This window comes from Opisthocomus hoazin, chromosome 1 (genome assembly GCF_030867145.1).
Source record: "Opisthocomus hoazin isolate bOpiHoa1 chromosome 1, bOpiHoa1.hap1, whole genome shotgun sequence".
NCBI lineage: Eukaryota > Metazoa > Chordata > Aves > Opisthocomiformes > Opisthocomidae > Opisthocomus > Opisthocomus hoazin.
The window spans coordinates 110,814,804-110,832,538 of NC_134414.1; the positions used below are offsets into that span (position 1 = coordinate 110,814,804).

Here is a 17,735-nt window from a genome sequence, read left to right on the forward strand (position 1 = left end):
GAGATTTAGGCTGTGATAAGTATTAGGAATTTTAGTTCCATAAAATTCTTTGACAGTTGCATTCACAGTGCTTGTAAGCATACATATGAAGTTCACTGGCAAATCGGTAAGGACAGACAGAATCCATATGTTTAATGCCATGAGCAGATATTACCCTCACTAATGTGACTGGTGGTTAATTCAGAAGCTTAAATACTGGCAATCAGAATTACATGTTTTGGAAGTTATTCCCTACTTACTACTTAGCTTGTCATGATTTTTTAAAATTATTTTTGAAAATTTTTTAAATAACCGGATTCACAAATACTTTGGGAAGCTTCTCCTTGAAAAGCTGAAGTCTGCCAAGTAAGTGACTGGTTCTCATCGTGCATTAGAAGAGTGGCCTGATTTAATATGAGAAAGTAGACACTGTTAATGAGGCATGTCCTCAGTTCAACCCCTTTATCACTGTAAAGTATAGAAGTTACAGTGCACTCTAAATAAAGGTGAAGCCAGTAGCTGACACTTTCTGGAAGATGACCCTCTTTCAGTTTCCTGTGCTTTTGCCAGACTATTCAGCATGAAATGTTCTGTGCTGAATAGTCACCTGAGAAGCATTTCATTTGTTTACTCTGAGCTTCACAGAGACTGTCCAGCCATTTCAGAGAGAGACTGATTTGCAATTATTTTATGGAAAAATTTGCAGTCTCTCTGCTCAAAGTGAAGAGCTTGAGAGTTGGCTGCAAGCTTTCTCATATCTGAAGGATATTCTTTTTTTGTCTATACAGAGGAGGAAAAAAGAAAGGAAGAGGAGCAACTTCAGTTCACCCCCCACAGCTCAGGGGTTACATTCTCTGCCAAGTCAGCGCATCTCTCAGAGTAGAGAGAGAAGGAAACTATACCATCTTTAGGCAGGGAAGCCAGAAGCAAGCTAAAGCACTAGATACTCCCTGGCCTGCTCCAGGAGCATTTGCATTGCTCGGCTGTAGGATTTCCATAGTTTAACGTGTTGTGTACACATTGCTGTGACAGTAGGTAGTCTAAGCTGAGGTTGCTTACAAATCACACGGCAGGAGGAGCCAGGGCTGAAAAACACACATAGGGAAGACACAGAGGTCTTTCCAAAGCCAGGGATGATGAACATGGTTCAAGGAGGAACTTACACACACAAAAACTGTGTTGAAAGAATGTCATCAGTAGCAGAGAAACTGTGATGTCGAAGTTGCACGTTCAGAAGCATCAGCGTTAACAGGACGCGTGCATATCTGCACTGTATTAAGTCATTTATTAACGTGCTCATGTAAGATGTCTGTCATGTAAGATGAACAAAGTTATGAAAGGTAAAGTACATTTATGCAAGAAGGGGATTCCTATAAAGAGCAAAGTTCTGTCTCAAATGGGTGAAGAGTTGCAGAGCGGTATCAGAGGGTGTTAAGGTTAAGAAACTCAAATTCTGCGCTACAAGACTGAATCCTTCACATCACAGAGATTGGGGTCATTCTGAATGGTGATATAAAATGTTGAGGAGTCTGAAAAATGAACTTCTCAAATTGCTAGTTTGCCCCTAACTATTATTCATATCCTCCGCTGAACATGCATTGTTGTGCCATGTTGTTCAGCCAGACTTTTTGGACAATCCTCCAGCTTTTGGTTTTCACCCAGAGCTGTTTAGTGCCTTAGAAATGAAACTGCTTTTCCACTGACAGAATCTCATTGCCTTATTTCACATTCATGCTGCGGTGAAGTAATGTCTTGCAGTGTTACAACTGTGGGCAGTTTTGGGACATTAAATACAAAAGCATTCTTCCTGCAACCTTTAAGCATAGAAGCTGTCTCAGAGAAGGTTGCTATAGTGAGACTTAGGTCAAACAGCATGGTGTTTCCATGCTTGCTGGGCTGATTTTTTGAAAATAGTTCTGTATAATTGATTGGTAATATATGCATGTTCAAGTGTACGGATTCAAGTGACGTAGAATAAACCAGCCGGAACCCCTGGACAGCTCTGCAAAGCGGTATGCCTGCAGTCCTGCTGTAAACGGGGAGCTGCGCCGTGTATTGAGGGGTGTGTCAACAAAAACTAGGGGATGGGGCTAAAGCCCTCTCTAGTAAATGGTTACTTAAGTTAGCAGAACACTGGTGAAACATGCTACAAGGAGTTATTTAATGTCAGCAGAAAATGGTTCTAGTTATATTACTACTAGGCATATGTTGAAGTTCATTAACCTGTCAGCTCTGCTCATAGTTCTCAGATATGAGGTGTGACCAGGTGCCATTTAGTGCATTAGCACGAATACAAGCTTAGCGATAACGCTGCGTAGAATGGCAGCCAAAACCAACATCATCTTTGTGGTTCCTGAAGGCATGTGCTGTTGGAGTCTAAGACTTTGGCAAAGCCAGAGGTGGTTCTCATTGGCACAGTAGCTGCTGGTTCATTAAATGCTTGGCCTGTGACACTTCCACAGAAATTACTCTATAGGTTAGAAGTGATGCACTGATTATTTGGTCACTCTGTCAGAGCAATGCATCTGTTTGAAATAGTAATCTTACTAGTGAGTTACTTTGCTCAGCATCAGCATTTGGCTTAAATAAACAAAGATGTCATCTCTTGCAAGCAAGTATTTATGTAGTGCTGTATCAGCTTGAAACTTGACATGTACCTACTGATACTCAGTCATGTCTCAGTGCAGAATAAAAATACATTATCTGGCCTATATATAGTAAGAATTGCCAAAGGAAAGTGGTTTTATCTATCAGAAAAAAAGTCCAAATCTTGCATGTAAAACACAGGCATGTAATTAGACATGCCTGCAGTATGAAAGTTTGATTCATTATGTTTTTGCAGCAATGTACTTGTGATATGGCATTGCAATAGCAATTAGCAACAGCAGTAACGGGGAAAGGAGTATTAACTCTCATCAGTGTTAACCTAGGTTCCTTGAAGAAATTCTTACTAGCATTTATAATACTACAGGGCCTTTTATTCAAATAGTGGCCATATTTCAATGATGTTGATAAATGTGTGCACATCACGGGAAGAGAGGAAAAAAAGATGCTCTCTGCCTTCTCCTTCCTACCCCCTCTCCAGTGGGGATTCAGCAGCTGCAGAAGACAGACTGGCTGTTCGTGGTCATCACTTGTACAACTAGAAGGGATAGATCGAGGTCCTCTTGTCAGTTTTCCTGTACCTCTATCCCTAGGTCAGGGACCCAGGGACTGAAGCTGCCAGCTGGTGGCTGGCTTCTCTCACAGGCCAGAAACCTGCAGCCATAACGCAGGCTCTGGTCAGATAGCTGCTTTCCTAACCTCAGATAGACCTCGACAGGGAGTGCTACCTCCATCTCTTTCCTCTTGGCTGCTCACCCAGAGTAGATGAAGACAACATAATAGAAAGGTTATATAAGGCCAATAGGTAAAATTTGCTGATTTTCTTCTTTTAAAGCCTGTAGGCATCCTGAGTAGTTTGCAGACGAGACCAAATTGGGCGGGAGTGTCGATCTGCTGGAGAGTAGGCAGGCTCTGCAGAGGGATCTGGACAGGCTGGATCGATGGGCCGAGGCCAACTGTATGAGGTTTAACAAGGCCAAGTGCCGGGTCCTGCACCTGGGTCACAACCACCCCATGCAATGCTACAGGCTTGGGGAGGAGTGGCTGGAAAGCTGCCCAGCAGAAAAGGATCTTGGGGTGTTGGTCAACAGCCAGCTGAACATGAGCCAGCAGTGTGCCCAGGTGGCCAAGAAGGCCAACGGCATCCTGGCTTGTATCAGGAATAATGTGGACAGCAGGAGTAGGGAGGTGATGGTGCTCCTGTACTCGGCACTGATGAGGCCGCACCTGGAGGACTGTGTTCAGTTTTGGGCCCCTCACTACAAGAAGGACATTGAGGTGCTGGAGCGTGTCCAGAAAAGGGCAATGAGGCTGGTGAGGAGTCTGGCGAATAAATCCTATGAGGACCGGCTGAGGGAGCTGGGATTGTTTAGTCTGGAGAAGAGGAGGCTAGGGGGGACCTTATTGCTTTCTACAGCTATCTGAAAGGAGGTTGTAGTGAGGCAGCTGTTGGTCTCTTCTCCCAAGTAACTAGCGATAGGATGAGGGGAAAAGGCCTCAAGTTGCATCAGAGGAGGTTTAGATTAGATATTAGGAAAAATTTCTTTACTGAAGGAGTGGTCAGGCGTTGGAACAGGATGCCCAGGGAGGTGGTGGAGTCACCATCCCTGGAGGTGTTTAAAAGATGTGTAGATACGGTGCTTAGGGACCTGGTTTAGTGGTGGATTTGGCAGTGTTAGGTTTGCAGTTGGACTCGATGATATTAAGTGTCTTTTCCAACCTAAATGATTCTATGATTCTGTTCTATTATTGTTATTGCTGTTGTCATGCATATTACTATGGATATCAGAATATGATATCCTGCCATCAGTGTCCCTGCTTTTGTAACGTTTCAGCTAGTCTACAGAAAGTTACACCAAAACATGAAGCCAGTGGTACCTAGAAGACTTTCAGTTGTTGCAGAATAACACAAATAGTCTTTTCAGCCATGCAGGCTATTTGAGGGCATCAGATTTATTTCTCTGCAGTGGATTTGATGGGTGGTCTTTGCCCTTATCATTAAAGCATTCTTGGTCTAGCCCTGGATGTCTGATTAATCATTTCCTAGCCTAGCTTGAAGACTGTGAGTGTTAAGTTCAGGCTTGAGCTCCCTGCAGCTTTGGTTCCTATTCGGTCTTATCCCTCTTGGGTAGTAAATTGGCTGTGAGATGGATATCCAATGTGGGCATGGAAATTAAAGTTAAACCTGATGTTTACAGAGGGAGCAAAGTGTGTTGCCTGCAATCTAGTATTGTATTAATGCCCAGAGACTAGAATGTGGGGATCACTGAACTACAGAAAAGGTTACATGCACTTATAGGAACTCATCTAGCACTGAACTGAATGCCCCTGGGCATTAAGGATTTTTGCAAGTTCTGTCATGTGCTGCTTTGTATGCACATTGTTTTGTGTTCTGGAGTATAAATATCCAATATGATACACATTTAAAATAAAACACAGCAAAACTAAAACCCTAACAAAAAAAAAAGACTAAAAAGCACCCTCCCACAGAACAAGGCACTTGACATGGAAGAGACTATTAGAAAACATTATTCAGATTGTTTGATGTGTCATAGAGGGTACTCACGCTTCAGAAAGGAGTGCACTTTACATACACTGTGTTTCGTTGCTCCATAAATACTAGCTTTTTTGTCCATTTAGAAAGATATTGTAGCATCTGTCTAGAAAGTTGCAGAACATCTTTGTAGAGTGAAGAATTAGTCTTTCTTGCTGAAGATGATTTGGAAAAACAGTAAGAACTAAATTGTTGACTAATACAAGTGAGTCCAGTTCACTTTAGTCGTCATCAGGTTTCAGTTAGCACAGTTCGATGACGTGTCAGCTGATGGCATTACTTCCCTGCTGTATGTAATGGTGTAAACTGTCACAGCATTTCTGTCTTCAAGCAGAGATACCACGTTTCAAGTGGCCTGCTTTGGGCTGCTGTTCAAAATTTGAGAAAGGATTATACAATTCATTTTACCTTGACGGTGAGTTCCAGCTGGTAAACTCTGTTATGGATAGTCATGAAATTTTATTTATTTGTTTCATTTCTGTAGGGCATTTGCTTGGGCTTTCCCATGATGACTCCAAATTTTGTGAGGAGAACTTTGGCTCCATGGAAGATAAGCGCCTGATGTCCTCTATTCTGACTAGCATTGATGCTTCAAAACCCTGGTCCAAATGCACTTCAGCAACTATAACAGAATTTTTTGATGATGGTCATGGTATGTATTATCCCACCTCGTGTCAGCTACGTGCTGGTTTTTACTGTGATAAATTTTTTTAATAAGAACATTTTATACCAGCTTGTTCATTCCTTGCTCATCTTCAGGACTGTCTTGGAAGTGCTTGCAAAACAAGGCAAAGGTCTAAAAGGCTGGCAGAGTCTTGTCCTCCCTTTGCATGGTTCAAATGCAAGAGAAAAGGAAGAACTGATGGAGAGTGTGTTGGCAGTAATATGGTTTGGAACATGGAGAGGTTTTTTTAAAAGCATGAAATTAGTCTAGTCTTCCCAAATGCCACAGGTAACGAGGTCAGAGAGTACTTTACCAGAGGACACAAGGAAATGGCTTTTTCTTCGCAGAAATCAAAATAGCTGATACGGTCTACTTAGCGTTAGACTACAGATAAGAGCAGAGTGTATGTGTTCTTGTTACCATTAATGACATTTATTATGTTTATAGTGGCATTGTATTTATTACGTTTATAATGCCATTGTATTTATTTTGTTTGTGTAGAGGGGCTGTAGGCAAGAATTAAGCAGTATATTGTAAAAGATTCCTTCTGCCCCAGGAGCTTACCTTTCAAGTCATGTAACTAATATTTGTTAAACATGTCATTTAACCTTTGGAGAATAAGTGCAAAGCATTCATTTCGCAAAAGGAGTAATAAAAAAGCGTAGTCTTCACTTGTCTTCATTGTGCTCCCAAAGCAACTGCAGTTCTTAAACAAACCATTTGAATTCCAAAATGCTGAGATAAAAATTACATAATTGAGTGAATGTATCAAGTTGTTATGGTAACCGAAATGCTTATGTATAAAAAGTACGGTATGTCTGCTGAATGTAAACGTTTTTTTTGGTTTTAAATATTCTGTGGGCTAATTTCGGTGCTCTCTGAAATATTTTCTCCTGTTTTCCACTATTGGAGAATGACTTAATTTTTTCTCTCAATTTTATTAGATCCATTAATCTGTACTGTCCTGTTTTATTGTCCATATTGCCCTAGCATTGACTTAATATTACTAAGTTAGTTTCCACATATGAAGAGAACTTTCCTTTTTGAGTTTAGTTATTGAGGTGCAGTTCACTGGGGTAAAAAAAAGCAACCTCCCTCACCATCCATGAAAAACCTCTTTGAGAGCCCAAGGAACTCTGTGTTGCTTCTCCTGTTCCTCTCCTGCTGCAGGCGGGTAGAAAGGTTGTTCTCACTTTTTCCCTTTTTTTTGTCACCTGACTCCTCTTTACTGTGCATCCAGCTAGCTAGTTTCTCCAACCGTAAAGAAAGCAAAGACAGCATTTCTCCCACCCACCTCGCCTTTGGCTGTTACAAACCTTAGGGGATGCTTGAGATTTGGACCCTTTTCCATGAGCTGGACCCAGTCTCGATGTGGAAGTAAGGAGGGGCTGTAACCATCAGTCCTACGGGTCCAAGAATATAACTCTGACAGTTTTTTTCAGTAGAAGTAGGTAGGAGCTTCAGATCCTTCAGAACTGCGTTACAGTCTCCTTGTTCAGCATGAGTGCTGTTTTACTGTACACGAAGTTCAGCAGTCCTCAACTGCTGACGTTTGTTTCACAAAGTCATGTATTCCTTGCTGCATGTAAAGGGCTTAGGATCTGGTAATGCATGGGTTAGGATACATTGCCCTTTCTGATACACGTGAGTAGTTACCACTCAGGCATGCAGTCTCAAAGAGTTATCGCTGTGATGATGTAATTCACAGAAAATTTGAACTTATTGTCATAGAGGTCCATAGTCCTCTGGGAATTAATTTTATTACTGATGCTACTGGTGTGATTTCAAATATGCAATGTTTAGGGAATCTCTTTTCTTGATAAATCAGGCCTTCAGAGACCTTTTCTAAGTAACAATCTTCCTTTGCTGTTTATCATTTATCAGTTACTTATTTTAAATCAAAGATTTGTCTTAACAGAACATCAAAACTATCTATGAAGTGAAAACGGAAGTCAATGATTTAAATTGCAGTTTCTTCAAAGTATTGTGCTGAAAGGGCATGCATTATTTTAGGAAAGGAATTTCTTCTGGTTTTATCTTCTTCCAGTCAGTGAATGAATCGATAGCTCCATAATTCCCATTTGTAATGTTCACAGAGTGTACCAGAAACCACAGGATCCTAGTAGAGCATGACACTGCTTTGGGCTGATAATAAAACAGTGCAAATGTGCCGTATTTCTGTGTTACCTTCAGAATAAGCACATTTCTGGGTTTCTGATTTTTTTCTTTAGCTGGGGCAGATGTGCTGTTGTGTAGTTGCAGTGTTTTCTCTCCCTTTTTCTTTTCAACAAGGTGGTCCCCCACAATCTTCCCATAGAAAGGAGAAAATCCTATCTCTCGCAAGCGCTGATAGGCAGAGGAAAAAAACTTAACCATTCCAGTGTAATTCTGAGCAGTGCTTCAGGCATAACGTAGACGAGGAAAGCAGAAAATAGCAGTTGCAATGAGAGGAGACTCTGCTGTTCTCTGATAGGCAGCATAGGCAGTTTGCACCAGGCTTTTGCTCTGAACAGGCAAGAGTTTATTATGAATTGTGTTTTGGCAGGGGGACCAAAGCATGGCATGGCAGCACTGGTGTGGGGAAATAAATAAAACGCTTCATCTGCTGCTCCTCATGGCTAAGTATAATGAAATGTGAATGAAGTCCAGAAGTTTGCATCTGTGAGCAGTATTCTGCTAGAAAAGAACAGTCCATATCTTACTAAAGCTATAGATTTAGGTATTCACTCCATACTGCCATAACAGCAAACATCACAGTCTTGACTCTAACTCTTTAACATCACGTTATCAAGTACCAATGTTCCTATTTTCTAAATTTGGAAAGCAGTATTGGGGACTCATCTTATAAAATGTGGGTATTTACTATGTAGGTAGCTACTCCTGAACTGGGGATTTAAGTTCCCATCGTAATGCAGAGGGGTCTAATCAATCAATGGCATCAGTGTTTTGACTGATCTCATGAGTTGCAGTAGTGGTGGTGAATTACACCATAACCTCGTTTGCCTGAGTAGTGAAACATCTGACAGCTGTCTGAATTGCAGACACCAGCATTACATACGGTTAAAGTCAGCTCAATAAATCTCAATATAAATGTCTTGTCCAAGGTCAACCAGGAGGTCTGGGGAGGATCAAGGTGCTGATTCCCTGTCTCCTGAGGCCCACTCTGACAACTGTAAACATCATCGTCATGATATCACCATTTGTTTTACGCTCATCAGATGACCCCAGACATCAGTTTGACATTTAGGAAGAAGAGGCTGAGTTAGTGTCCAGAAGACAGTGACATTTATTTCTGTCTGCTTTTAGCCAGCCCTCTCCTAGGATACTAATTGCCTTTATTGTCATGCCAGCCACTAGGCTGTGGTATGATTGTTTGTGATTTACTGTGTTTGTCAGAGTCCTCGGTGATCTGTGCAACCTGAAACAAGGCTATTTCTATTTTAATTAATTTATATCCTGGTTATCTGCTTCCTGCACACATCTTATTTTGCCTGGTTTTCCCCCACATATATTGCACATAACATTGAGGAGAGATAATGGGATGGCTTAACTAATGTTATCATCAGACAGCAGTGGTGCTCTATTGCAGGGCACACAGATGTTCTTTGGTACTCAGGCCAAAAACTGGGAATAGCGGTGTATACATGCTCTGTACATTGCAGTGTATTGCAGTGAACTGAAGCCCTCTCTGCCCTCTCAACCAGGGGGCCCAGGGCAAACCATTCTCCAATTTCTTAACGTGGCCATTTCTGACCGTTACAAGTAGGAGGTTGGACTAGCTGATGGTGAAAACACATGCACTTCACTGCAACCTGTCTAAACATAGATTACCACTGCTACTATCTATAAATGTAAAGATTTTTTTTTCCCCTGTGGGGAAGCCTCGGGTGCCTTTCCTCTCTTCAGTTGTGAATTTATCATGTGAGATCAGCTGGAACACCTGGCTTTATAGACATTATACGTGTTTCCTCAGAGCAGTATCAATTAAGGAGAACTTTAGATCTCATTCCACTGTATTCTGAAGGGGAAAAAATGCAATATTTGCTATGTAAGCTTGTGGAACCTGTTTGTTATTCATGTGTGAAAGATACCCAAATAGGTGTTAACTAAAATGCTTGACAAAGCAAGTATATGTGAGGATGTAACTTTTTTTTCCTTTTTTCTCTAAATTTATATTTCCAGTCATGTCAGTTGTCATAGATATCAGGGATGGGCAGCAGTGTTATTTTGAGTAACTTATGTGTTATTACGATGTTTTAAAATACTGAGTAATGGTTGCACTTGGGAGTTTGATTAGTGCTGCAGTATATATATAATAGTAGTGTATACCACTAGATGTTAACATGTTACTGCCTTCCCATCACTGCCCTAATACTGTGTTAGCTTCCTCCCTCATCACAAGGTATGTGAAGTAGGGCTTCCACTGTGCTTTGCTTTTACAGCATGTGTTTTTGACAGCAGCTTTTGCCAGTGATATCCTTTTCAGAAACCCCAGAAAAAATATCTGTGTTTCCTCGCTCTCCACCGTGACTTTAAGATTTTACACTACACCAGGCCTTGAGTGCTAGGGTACTTTTAATTATCTTTATCTGATGGCTTTCAGCTCATCATTTAGTGCTGGCACACCTTGTCTTCATTAAAAAAGTGAGCATAATCCAGATTGAAGATACGGCTAGGCTAAGTCAGGGTCAGTAAAGGAAAAATGGAACAAGTTTAACAAGACAGAGAGTTTTTTGGTAGTAAGTGGTGATGCAGAAAGAATTCTTGGCTGATTTGGCTAATTTGCCTTAGTCTTTAGAGGAGGAAAAGAACAGTTGCCGTAAATGTGTCTTGTAGAGGGAAAACACAAGCCATTGAGAGATGGAATATTTGGGTTTTTTAAGTTCATTGCCCTCACTTGAAATTCTGTCTGATTTTTGTGTAAATAGTGAGTATTTTATAGATAGCCCTTTTTCACCCATGATACAGATGAAGTACACTAGTGTAGGTTCCAAAGTGAGGTAAACTGTGGTAAGTTATTTTGGCCAAGGATAAGTAAAGCTTGCCCAGACCACATATCCCTTTCATGAAGTGTAGAAGAGGTTACACTGAATAAATAGTTCTGCATGTCAACAAGTAAGTTCTTCAACGTTAAAAAAAAAAATCTATCAGTAGATTTTCTAGACCCTAAATGTGAATTCTCATTTTTAGAGTGTGCCAGACAAATCTTGACCTCAGCAATATATCTCAAAACACGTATTCAGTTCTTTATGTTTATGCTATTTTTTTCTTTTCTTTCTGTTATTTATGTATTTTTGTATAAAATGGATAGCCCTCTTCAAACTAATTCCAGAAGCAGCCAAGTATCATTCTTTACAAGGAAAGCCCAGTCCAGATTTACTGCCAACCTTATTTTCGATACGCAGCTTATATTTTTCGTTTGATCTGTTGGGGTTTTCTTTTTTTTTTTTTTAAGTGCATCGTTGGCTACAATTCAGGCTTTTTGTGATTTTTCTGGCACCCCTTTAGAAGCTTCACCATTTCTGATGTTCTGGCTCAAAATTCAAATGACAGCTTTGCATACTTTGCCATGAGAGCTGATCATTCCTTAAATCACAGATTGATAAATGAAGTAGAATGTGTTCAGAGTCAATTCAAATGAAGGAAACAAGGATGAAAGGCCAGAGGGACCTGAGTAAAATTCATTTACACCCTCGGATTGGAAATAGACAGCTCAGCACCTGGTGCACTGCTCAGTGAGAACATAGTTGCAACAGTATGACCTTGTCCAAAACCTGATGACACCTCAAAGAGCCTCTCCGTTCACGTCAGCATCCTTTGAGTGAGGTTCATCGTTATTATTAGTCTGCCTAACTTGAGTGGCAGAGTTGCAGCACTGTAGAGAAAACTAGGAAAGGAGTAATAATAGGTTGGTTTGATCTTCTAGGCAACTGTTTGCTGGACCAACCAAGAAAGCAGATCCTGGGCCCCGAGGAGCTCCCAGGACAAACCTACGATGCCATTCGTCAGTGCAAACTGGCGTTTGGACCTGAATACACAGTGTGTCCCGGTATGGATGTGTGCTCTCGCCTCTGGTGTGCCGTTGTTCGCCAAGGTCAGATGGTGTGTCTGACTAAGAAGCTGCCTGCTGTGGAGGGAACACCGTGTGGAAAAGGAAGGATCTGCCTCCAGGGAAAATGTGTTGACAAAACCAAGAAGAAATACTACTCAGTAAGTTACCGGCTGTGACCCTAGGGAATTCTAGAAGGCGTGCTGCTCAAAGGCACTGATTTCTGTGAGAGTGAAAGGGACTTTATGGAAGTCAGTTTGAAAGCTGCCTTAATTTTAGAATGTAAATGGAGTGTTAATGGTGAGGGATATAGCAAAAATGCTGCTGAGTTTCAGGAAACATGTTTTCATCTTGGAGTATGAAAGCCTTCATTCCTGGAAAACTAGGAGCATCCCTTTAGAGCAGAGGATTTGCCCGTTCAGTGAATGAGGTCTCAGGACATACAGCAGGATTGTCGATGACCTATTCTTAGCTTTCTGACTTCTTGGCAATGGACTGGCAGGTAAATTAAATCTGTAAATTTAATATACAACCCTTATCCGAAAGGCACTAGGGTGCTAACTGTAGCGAAGATCGATGAAGTTCATCCTTAATACAATTCCCTGAGCAGAAAAGTTTGTACCTCCAGTGACAGAGTCCCCTCTGTCAACTTTACACATCTGAAGAGTCCCCAGGCTTATGGGAGTCCCCAGGCTCATGACAACTGTCAACTGCACAGTTCAGCTACTTCTAAATGTAATGGGCAGGCAGTAGCACTGCCCTTTCTGTTGTACACACAGGAGAGCTACAGACTTGTAGAGCTTTGTGAAGATACTTGCAAGCTATGAGAGTCATTCAAATCAAGCTACAGCCCTTATAACACCCTTCTTTATAGAATTATGTAGTTCTTCATGCAGTACCTGTAATTGGTTGTAGTGCTCTTCTTAGGGAGCCAAATTAGCAATGTTGCAAACTGTATCTGACAACTCCATCTCTTGCCAGTAATACAGAGCAGTACCTATGCATCACAATAATTGCATGTAATTAATCATAGATTATCCTTATGAACATATCCTGGGAGCCAAATCCCCAGAATCTAGTTTGAGAGGGCCTATTGGTGGGAATAGCAAAAAAAAGCGAGTAGCACATGAGAGTATGGGCACTATTTCTGGTGGATGTGTGTCTTCTGTGAAACAGGCTGAAGGCAGCTGTGCAGATCAAGGCCTAGTATTGCCTTTGCACGCACAGTGCCTAATAAAATGTCATCAGTGTGCAGAGAAAAGACAGAAGTTAACTCCGATGGGAGAAAGAAGGCTCCTAAGGCCTTTACCCTGGTTAAAATGACCAAGGAAACGCCTTCAGCTGAGGAAAGCATTAACAGTGTCTTTGAGATGTAGCACCTTTATTCACATGTGGATGATGTCCTCACCTCCCACTGTTCCGTATATTTCAGGCTTCAAGCCACGGTAACTGGGGGTCCTGGGGACCTTGGGGACAGTGCTCCCGTACCTGCGGTGGAGGAGTTCAGTTTGCATACCGTCACTGCAATAACCCAGCTCCCAGAAACAACGGCCGTTACTGCACCGGCAAGAGGGCCATCTACCGCTCCTGCAACGTCGCACCCTGCCCAGCAAATGGTAAGTGACGTCGCTGCCAGAGGGCCTTCGTGCTCCAGCCTCTGTGTTCATAGACAGTAAATATTGAACTTCAGCTGAGAAGGAAAACAACAAAGGTCCGTTGTAGTTTCTCCAATACGTATTTACCAACACAAGGCATTCGGCATTAGTACAATACCGTGATTCTTCCCACATCCCCACTGTGACGCCATACAGCAAGGACACTTGAATTAAAAGAAATTTCAGTCCTGGAAGATTAACCATAATGCAAACTTTAGTACTTTAATGCTTATTATTTCATGGGAAGATTTCCAAGCTAAAACAGTTGGAGGATTTGAAGGCCAATTCTAAGTAAAGAGATGAAGTGATGTACCTTAAAAATTATGTAAAAAAGAAAGTGGAATAATAGATGGGCATAATGATTTTTGCAGCGTGGTCTGAAATAGTCACTAATGATGTGAACAATTCTGCAGCTAAATCTTTTCGACAAGAGCAGTGTGAAGCAAGGAATGGCTATCAGTCTGACGCAAAAGGTGTCAAGACATTTGTTGAATGGGTCCCTAAGTACGCTGGAGTACTTCCCGGAGACGTTTGCAAGCTCACCTGCCGGGCCAAAGGAACTGGCTATTATGTGGTATTTTCTCAGAAGGTAACAGCATCTCCAGTCATGATTTCATGCTCCAGTTTAGAAGTGTCCTGTATCTTGGAAATCTTTCCCTACAACAAGGGAAGAGAGGTGAATCATATGACTCAAAGATTTAACTGCGTGATTAGATTTAATGGTTTGGTCCATTGGTTATACATTAGGACCAGAATTGGCCTCTAAAATAAGTTTTTCCACATCTCAGTATGTGGATTTGTGAAAAATAGGAGCCTCTTAGTGCACTCTGCATTAGTTTTTTTTCAGTAATGGATAAAGGAGCTTCTGCCTGGAGAGTCATCTGTCATTCTGGGGTTTTCTGGAGGAGAAAGAGTACTATGACTAGAAGAATAAGTTTTACTCTGAATTAAGTTAAGGGAGTCCAGAGTAACTCTTATGGAGCCAATGAATACAGAATAATTAGCCAATTAGTATAGATGTGACTTGTGGTCAGTTTGTTACATCAGATGCAATTCTAACTGAAATGACTCCCACACACTTGCAATTTTCTGCCTCTAAATGTTACAAGGGTAGTGTTTAGATGTGGATAGCTCAAATGCAAGGCTGCCTACAAGTACTGTTGTTGTTGTTATTAATAAGCTGTGAGATCATCATTAAAGCCAGGGTCATTTTAGTGTCTTACAGTGGAGTTATCTGTCATTGAGCCCTTTGCTCAATTTCATCTTCTTTTGTGCTGGGAATGTTAGAGAAACTGAGTCTGGGCTGTCAGGGTAGACACTCTTTTCTGTGTAGGTGATGTAAATAAGTAACTGGGTTTTGCCAGTCAGATTCACAAAAGCAAATCTTTTCCATGCTAGTTTTAACTAACTGTCATTTGATTGCCTAGGTAACTGATGGTACGGAATGTCGACCGTACAGTAATTCAGTCTGCGTCCGGGGAAAATGCATCCGAACTGGTTGCGATGGCATCATTGGTTCAAAGCTTCAGTATGACAAATGCGGGGTGTGTGGAGGAGACAATTCCAGCTGCACAAAAGTCATGGGCACCTTTACCAAAAAGAGGTATTGATCTTGAGTATCGGTTAATGTATTGTGTTGTGCAAATAGTAACTCTGCTATGTGCTTGCTTTCTTTCTGTCTCTAAATGCAATTTACTTTCATAAGAAGATTGAGCAAAGAAGTACATTGCTTGTGCTTTATTGCACTTTCCAGATGTTTGCAGCTGGCCTCTTAACAATACTCTGAAACTGGCAAATAATCAACGTGCAAAACACTGTACCCAGTCCATTTCTGACACAAAGTGCCAGTGATACAGGTGAGCACCCAGTAATAGGAAGTTTGCCTGGAGTAAGACATAGCGTCTTGTGCTACTTGCTAATCTTGCTGGTCAGGTGGCTTGTACTTTCTAGAGGAGAGAAGGAGGGGAAGACTGCTCTCAGAAAGCTGGATTAGAAAGTTGTTGGCGTTAGAATGATCTGGGTGTATCCGAAATTCTGAATTCCCCAATTGATGCTGTTTTAGCAAGTAACACACTGAGAATGTGTTTCATCTCATCTAAGTTTGAATGACAATGAGGACATCCCACGTGATTTAGTGACATGCGTTGCGTATGTAGTTAGTGGAGAGAAGCAGACAGCATTCGAGCACAGCTATAAAATAGTTGAGAGGGATTATACCCTAAAAATACCTTTTCACGCTGCTGAGTACACGTGGAGCTTATATGACTAGATGAGATGTCAGAAGTAAACATAAGCTTAAACATGGTATTTGCTATATCCCTTTGTGTCCATTTGCACAACAGCAATCTCCAGGTGGATTTTTTTTAAGTCAAAATATTTATATCAGTTATCTATAAGACATTTTTCTGTCAGAGTTCAGCTTTTAACTGTAGTAAAACTTAATACAAGTAAAATAAAAGGAACCGCCCCCATCATTTACCCTGACCTCACTGAGGCAGCAGTAGGCTTTGAACTGAGATACCAACATCAAGTGAGTCTTCCTTCTGTCTGAACTCTTGTTTCCCTCCCTCTTGAATTTTTAAGATTTATAGAAAAATGAAATCTTAATTTTGTTTATATAGATTCCAGGCTCTCACAGGACTGCTGTAGTGATCTGCTCTTAGAAACTTTCAGTTGATGATTGCTACTCAATATCTGTGAACTGCATTGGTGTACCATCTTTTCAAATGTACATAAATTTGATTTTGGCTTTTATCTTCCAAATTCTTACATGGCATATTGAAAGCTACCACAAGTTGAAATCTGGCTCCTGAAATGACCTTCTATTTCTATGCATTCTTATGTACAGATTAATAGCAGTCAAAATGGCTTTGAGAGTGAATTTATTCTAAAAATAAACATAACTAATCTTCTTCTTGGTAAACCAATGATTACTCACCTAAGGATGCCAAAACACCTCTGCCAAAAAGAATCACTTTGCATCCAAATTAGTAATTATATAAACTAGGTCTTTTCCAATTTGTAAATATTGAAATGTCCAGGATGTCTAAATGAAGAAGACAGTGTGAGATATACTTCCTGTGGTTCAGTAATGCACCTTGTGCTGGAATCCAGGCTCCAGCAAAAATATTAAAAGGACTCCATGAATTTCAGTGAGGCCAGATTTGTAGCATAGAAACACTTGGAAATGGTGAGATTCTGTTATAATTATTCCTGTGAAGTTACCATCTTACTCCTCAAATCATGCCTGTAACTGAAATGAGACTGGTCAGAGAGTAAAATATTAATTCAACCTCAATGCCTACAAAAAGTTGTCCCATTTAGAAAATAATAGTCAACCTATAAGTAACAAGTATGTTCTAACTTCAGTTTGATTGAATTTTGAGGTGACGAGGATTTATTTTTTTACTGGAAATACTGTTTGAGACAATTCCCTTGTGTGAGTAATTGACACTGACCCCTCATCAAAATAGTGAAATCTTAGTTGTCTGTAAACTCTTTTTACACATGAAAAGGCAGTGGCTGTAGTAAAATTACCTTCTGTCCACTGAAAAACAGCAGCTCCTGTGTTGCTCTCCATTATAAACCAAACTGTAGCAACCCGTACATTAAATGTACTGGGAAACTACTAAATGTGCAAGGGGAAACTAGTATTTCCCGTTGCAGACAATTGCCATAACATTTGTTTGTACTTTTTTCTTTTAAAGCAGTCAAAACATAATCCACTGGAAAGTTTCCTAACAACTTTTTTAAAAGGCTGTAATGCCAAGCAGTCAGAAGTTGGGAAACAGGAGAATTAAGGCTGCAAGTGCTTCTTTGTGCACGTGGAGTGTTACAGTTCTTTATGCAGATGACTTGAATTCTCCAGCATTGCTTTTAGTTTTTGAACAAATAATTGTGTAACTTTAATAACATGTTTTAACAGAGTTATTTTGGCAACTGTTATGTAAAAATATTTGTGCAGTGCTGTAGAGCAGAGTCCCCCCCAGCCTGTTTTTCACACCATATTCCTTCAGCTTTATGGAGATGCTAAATGAGCTTCAGTCATTGTCCTGTAACGGTTGAAAGTAGCAGAGGGATGGCACAAGTGTTTAATCTGTAGTCTGTGCAGTCTCTACTTGTACAGCCAAATATTCTCAAAATTAGAAGTCTGTTCTTTAAACAATCCCATGGAAATCCCCTTCACTTTTAAATACATTTTAGTGTATTTTTTCATCCTTTTTTTTTTCT

The 17,735-nt window shown here is 40.7% G+C and overlaps 1 protein-coding gene across 1 annotated transcript in view; it reads left to right on the top strand.

The window, feature by feature from the left end:
* ADAMTS5 (ADAM metallopeptidase with thrombospondin type 1 motif 5) overlaps positions 1-17,735 on the top strand; it is a 50,412-nt gene that overhangs the window by 24,758 nt on the left and 7,919 nt on the right. The window contains exons 3-7 of the mRNA XM_009933369.2: positions 5,622-5,789; positions 11,728-12,011; positions 13,283-13,466; positions 13,919-14,094; positions 14,933-15,108. Of these exons, the coding sequence (XP_009931671.2) occupies positions 5,622-5,789; positions 11,728-12,011; positions 13,283-13,466; positions 13,919-14,094; positions 14,933-15,108 (988 nt within the window). The remainder of the gene's footprint in view (positions 1-5,621; positions 5,790-11,727; positions 12,012-13,282; positions 13,467-13,918; positions 14,095-14,932; positions 15,109-17,735) is intronic.